Source organism: Phragmites australis, chromosome 10 (assembly GCF_958298935.1).
Source record: "Phragmites australis chromosome 10, lpPhrAust1.1, whole genome shotgun sequence".
Lineage (NCBI taxonomy): Eukaryota > Viridiplantae > Streptophyta > Magnoliopsida > Poales > Poaceae > Phragmites > Phragmites australis.
In genome coordinates this window covers 12,743,744-12,747,517 of record NC_084930.1, presented here as the reverse complement: position 1 = coordinate 12,747,517, position 3,774 = coordinate 12,743,744, and the positions used below count along the sequence as shown (strand labels likewise).

Here is a 3,774-nt window from a genome sequence, read left to right as displayed (position 1 = left end):
TCTTGAGTCGGCCGACCGAGTCACTGACGGGCGAAGCGAAGCGTCACCACCGACCATGCCAGGCACCTTGTGAGAATTTTTTATTTTTATTTTTCAATATTTGCAAAAGTATATGTTTATTTTAAAATATTGCATATCTAAGCTACCGTCGTCTGTTGGAAGAGCGACAGCGAGGTGTTGCTCTTCCAACGGGCGACACTTTAAATAAAGATATCGCCTTTCTAACCAGCGACAGTTTAAAAAAAATACACACTACGTTTCATTACTCTTAAAATTGAAAGACTATCGAAATAGTTATGACCAATTCTGAAAAAAAATATGTTGTATAGGATACAATATTTTAAAATAGACATGTATTTTTGCAAATATTAAAAATAAAAAGATTCCACCTTGTGATGTGTAAAGAGTAAGGACGAATACGCAGTAGTACGAGCATAAAAACAGTGCGGTTTATAAGCCAACGAGTTCCCATACTTTAACAGTACATTTATTTCTTGTGAAAAATGGAGGTGCGCATCAATGGAAGACACGAGCACAAAATACAATGGAACGAAGATACACATGTTCGTACCTGAAACGTGGATGAACAGATAAATACACATACAATTACTGTGCAGCTACCATATATGCAAATTTGGAGCAGTTGTATCTAAATATGTTTTTCAAAGTTGTTGGACCGCAACCCGCAAAAAACAAAAAACAAAAAAAATGTTACACCGCGCGCGCGCGCCATTCCGCTGATCACTTGCTCGGCACAAGTGGTGGAATGCTCTGCTCGTTCCTGAAGTAGTCATCGGGGTCGATCTCACCCTTCGCGACCGCGAGCCTCTTATAGTTATCCTTGAAGTACTTCTCACCCCAGACCTTGCCGGCCTCGTAGCTGCTGACGTTGCGCACAACGACGTTCTCGCCAAGGCCAAGGTCCCTGTAGTTAAAGTACGCCTCCCTCGGATTCTTGCTCACGTACGGCTCCATGAACGCGTAGAAGTCCCTGATCCACTTCGTATGAGCTTCTCCGTCTCCACTAGCGAACCAGAAGTTCACGTACTGGATGTTGTATAACACGCCGGCACGGTGCGGGAACGGCGTCGCCGACTCCGGGATGCTGCCGATCGCCGCGCCGTAGGGGTCCAGGATCATGAGCCCGGCCTCGGGCTCCGAGAGCCAGGTTAATATCTCCGGCCACACGTCCCGGGCGATGGCCTGCCGGACGTAGTCGGACGTGGCCTTGGTGTATATGCTCAGGGAGGTGGTGCGGTTCAGGATGTCCTCCACTGTCGCGCCGCTGCCCAGGAAGAAGTATGGCACGGACTGGATCCAGGTCATCTCTTTGCAGTGCGTGCGGTTCACCCCGAGCTCCGGGAAGCGGCTGGTCATCACCGGCAGGAGCGCGTCGCACGTGCCGAGGTACAGGGACTGGAAGTTGGCCGTCTGTTTCTGGACGAGAACCCTGATGAACAGGTCGTCCGGGAGGGCCGGGGCGACTTCCTGCCATTTGGTCACGATACCTACGGCGCCCTGGTCGACGGACACTGGGACGCTGAACGCCGTGACCGTTGGCGGGACGGGCACAAGCCTCACCTGCCACGACAGCACTATGCCGAAGCTCTCGCCGCTGCCTCCTCGGATGGCCCAGAAGACGTCGCTTCCCATGGCGTTTTTGTCCAGAAGCCTCCCCTTGGCGTCCACAAGCACGGCATCGAGAACGTTGTCGATGGCAGCGCCGTACTTGCGCAGCAGCATGCCGAAGCCGCCGCCGCTTAAATGCCCTCCCACTCCGATGGTTGGGCACAGGCCGGCCGGGAACGCCAGCTGGTTGCTCACCTGCCCGATGGCGTAGTACAGCTCGCCGAGCGTCGCGCCGGAGTCTACCCACGCGGTGGACGTCTGCTCGTTGATATGGACGGCGCGGAGGTTGGACAGGTCGACCACGGCGAACTCCTCGGGGCGCTCGGACCGGTACGACAAGCCCTCGTAGTCGTGCCCGCCGCTGCGCACGCGGAGGCGCACACCGTGCCGGCGGCCACAGACCACGGCGGCCTGCACGTGGGAGGCGTTCGTGGGCGTGACGATCCAGAGCGGCCTCACCGTTCTAGGCGTGAAGAACATTGGGTTCCTGATGGAGGACACCAGGACCGACGTGAACGAAGGCGAGCTCTGAGTGTACACGAGCTGGCTGGGGATGTTCTTCGTGAGGCATTGGAGGAAGTCACCGGACGAAGCTAAGGAGTAGATGGAGAGGTAGCAAGAGAAGAGGGTGAAGATGACCGGCGCTAAGCTTTTGGTCATGACCATCTTTGCGTCTTCTTGCAGCGTCGCAGTGTTTGTTGGCATGCGCTGGGCTCGATCCACATATGTAGCCCTACGAGTTGCGACTTCGAAACACGTGCAGACTGGTCTCCTTTCCCGGAAACGGCCGTGCCTGGTGCTCTAGCACGTTACTCAAGCTGGAAACGTAGAAAAGTAATGGTCAAGCGTCTAGATCGCCTCCGACCTGGCGACAGTTAACTGGCTGGGTAAAGTCAAGGTATAATCTTAACTTGGATCCGATGACTGACACCTATCTTCTTTCTATATACAAACGCTCCCACGTACGCCCCCACCTTATTGATTTATTAAGAGTTGTTTTATGTCCTTGGGAGGTACCAAAATTTGCACTAGCGGTACCTCCGAATTCTACCACCGGTATATCTTTTTTCACGAAGAGGTGTCAAAATTAACGTCAGCAAACATGGTACCTCTCTAAGAACCGCAAAAGAACTCTTAATTACAGATGTAAAATGTTAGAAATTCTTACATTAATCAGAGAAAAATAAAATAAGATAGGTATTTGTCCGTTAAGCACCAAAAAATATATAGAAGATGTGGTCCATTGAGTTCAATTTGTCAATACGTTTTCCAAGGTAGAAATTTTAAGTTCACATTAATAGTAAAAAAGAGAAGGAAAATGAAGCTAGAAATTCTAAGTGCAGATAGTATAAATGGTTCGTCCCTAGGTCCACGAATTACTAGCTTTGTATACGCTTATACCTATCTGCCAGAGACGGGCTCAAGAAGGGGCATATATGTAAATATGCACATCCAATTTTTCTTTTACAAAAAATTTCATATATATCGTCTAGCCCAAGCAGCCCAACAACTCACAGTGGAGAAAGAAAGCGGTCCGAATAAAGAAATTAAGCCCACGGTCCAAATTGCAAACTGCCCGTTTGTGACCCAAATCAATTATCCAAGCCGTCCAACTCACCCTAACGCATGCAGCAAGCCGGCTATGCACCAGAGAAGATGGAGGAGGGTAGTGCCGGGGCACGACGGCTTGAGCCCTCAGGCGAGCGTGGGCGGCGCACTAGGTGCAGACGTAGGCACAGGCGCGGCGAGCGCGTCGAGCACGGGCAGCACAAGTGCAGGCATCACGAAACCTGGGTGTGACCGGAGCATCGTACTGTTCTCATTTGCTGTTACCTCTACATATTTTAGTGTTGCACATGTGCTGTTGATTTGCTGCATCTTTGCTCATGCATATGTATCTATTTGTTTTCTTGTACTACCACAGTGAGTTCATAAGAACAGTATGTGTTTATTTGTTTTCTTTGCTCATTTTTTGTCTCCTGTGAGTGCCCCCCCTTCTTAGCCCCTCTCTGCTGCCCTCTCTAGACTTTTTTTCTTCGATTGTGTCTACATGGACTAAGTGAAATAGAAATTTTGAGAAGAAATACGTATGGACAAGTTCAATTTAAATGATGTTTGTGATTCAATTCGTGCTCAATATGATCA

At 50.1% G+C, this 3,774-nt stretch overlaps 1 protein-coding gene across 1 annotated transcript; it reads right to left on the bottom strand.

Annotated features, from left to right (window-relative positions):
- Positions 1 to 465: 465 nt before the first annotated feature.
- On the bottom strand, positions 466 to 2,328 carry LOC133930303 (berberine bridge enzyme-like Cyn d 4). Its single transcript, XM_062376932.1, has one exon. It carries the CDS (start codon positions 2,293 to 2,295, stop codon positions 742 to 744), a length of 1,554 nt encoding a protein of 517 aa, XP_062232916.1. The 5' UTR covers positions 2,296 to 2,328; the 3' UTR covers positions 466 to 741.
- Positions 2,329 to 3,774: the final 1,446 nt, after the last annotated feature.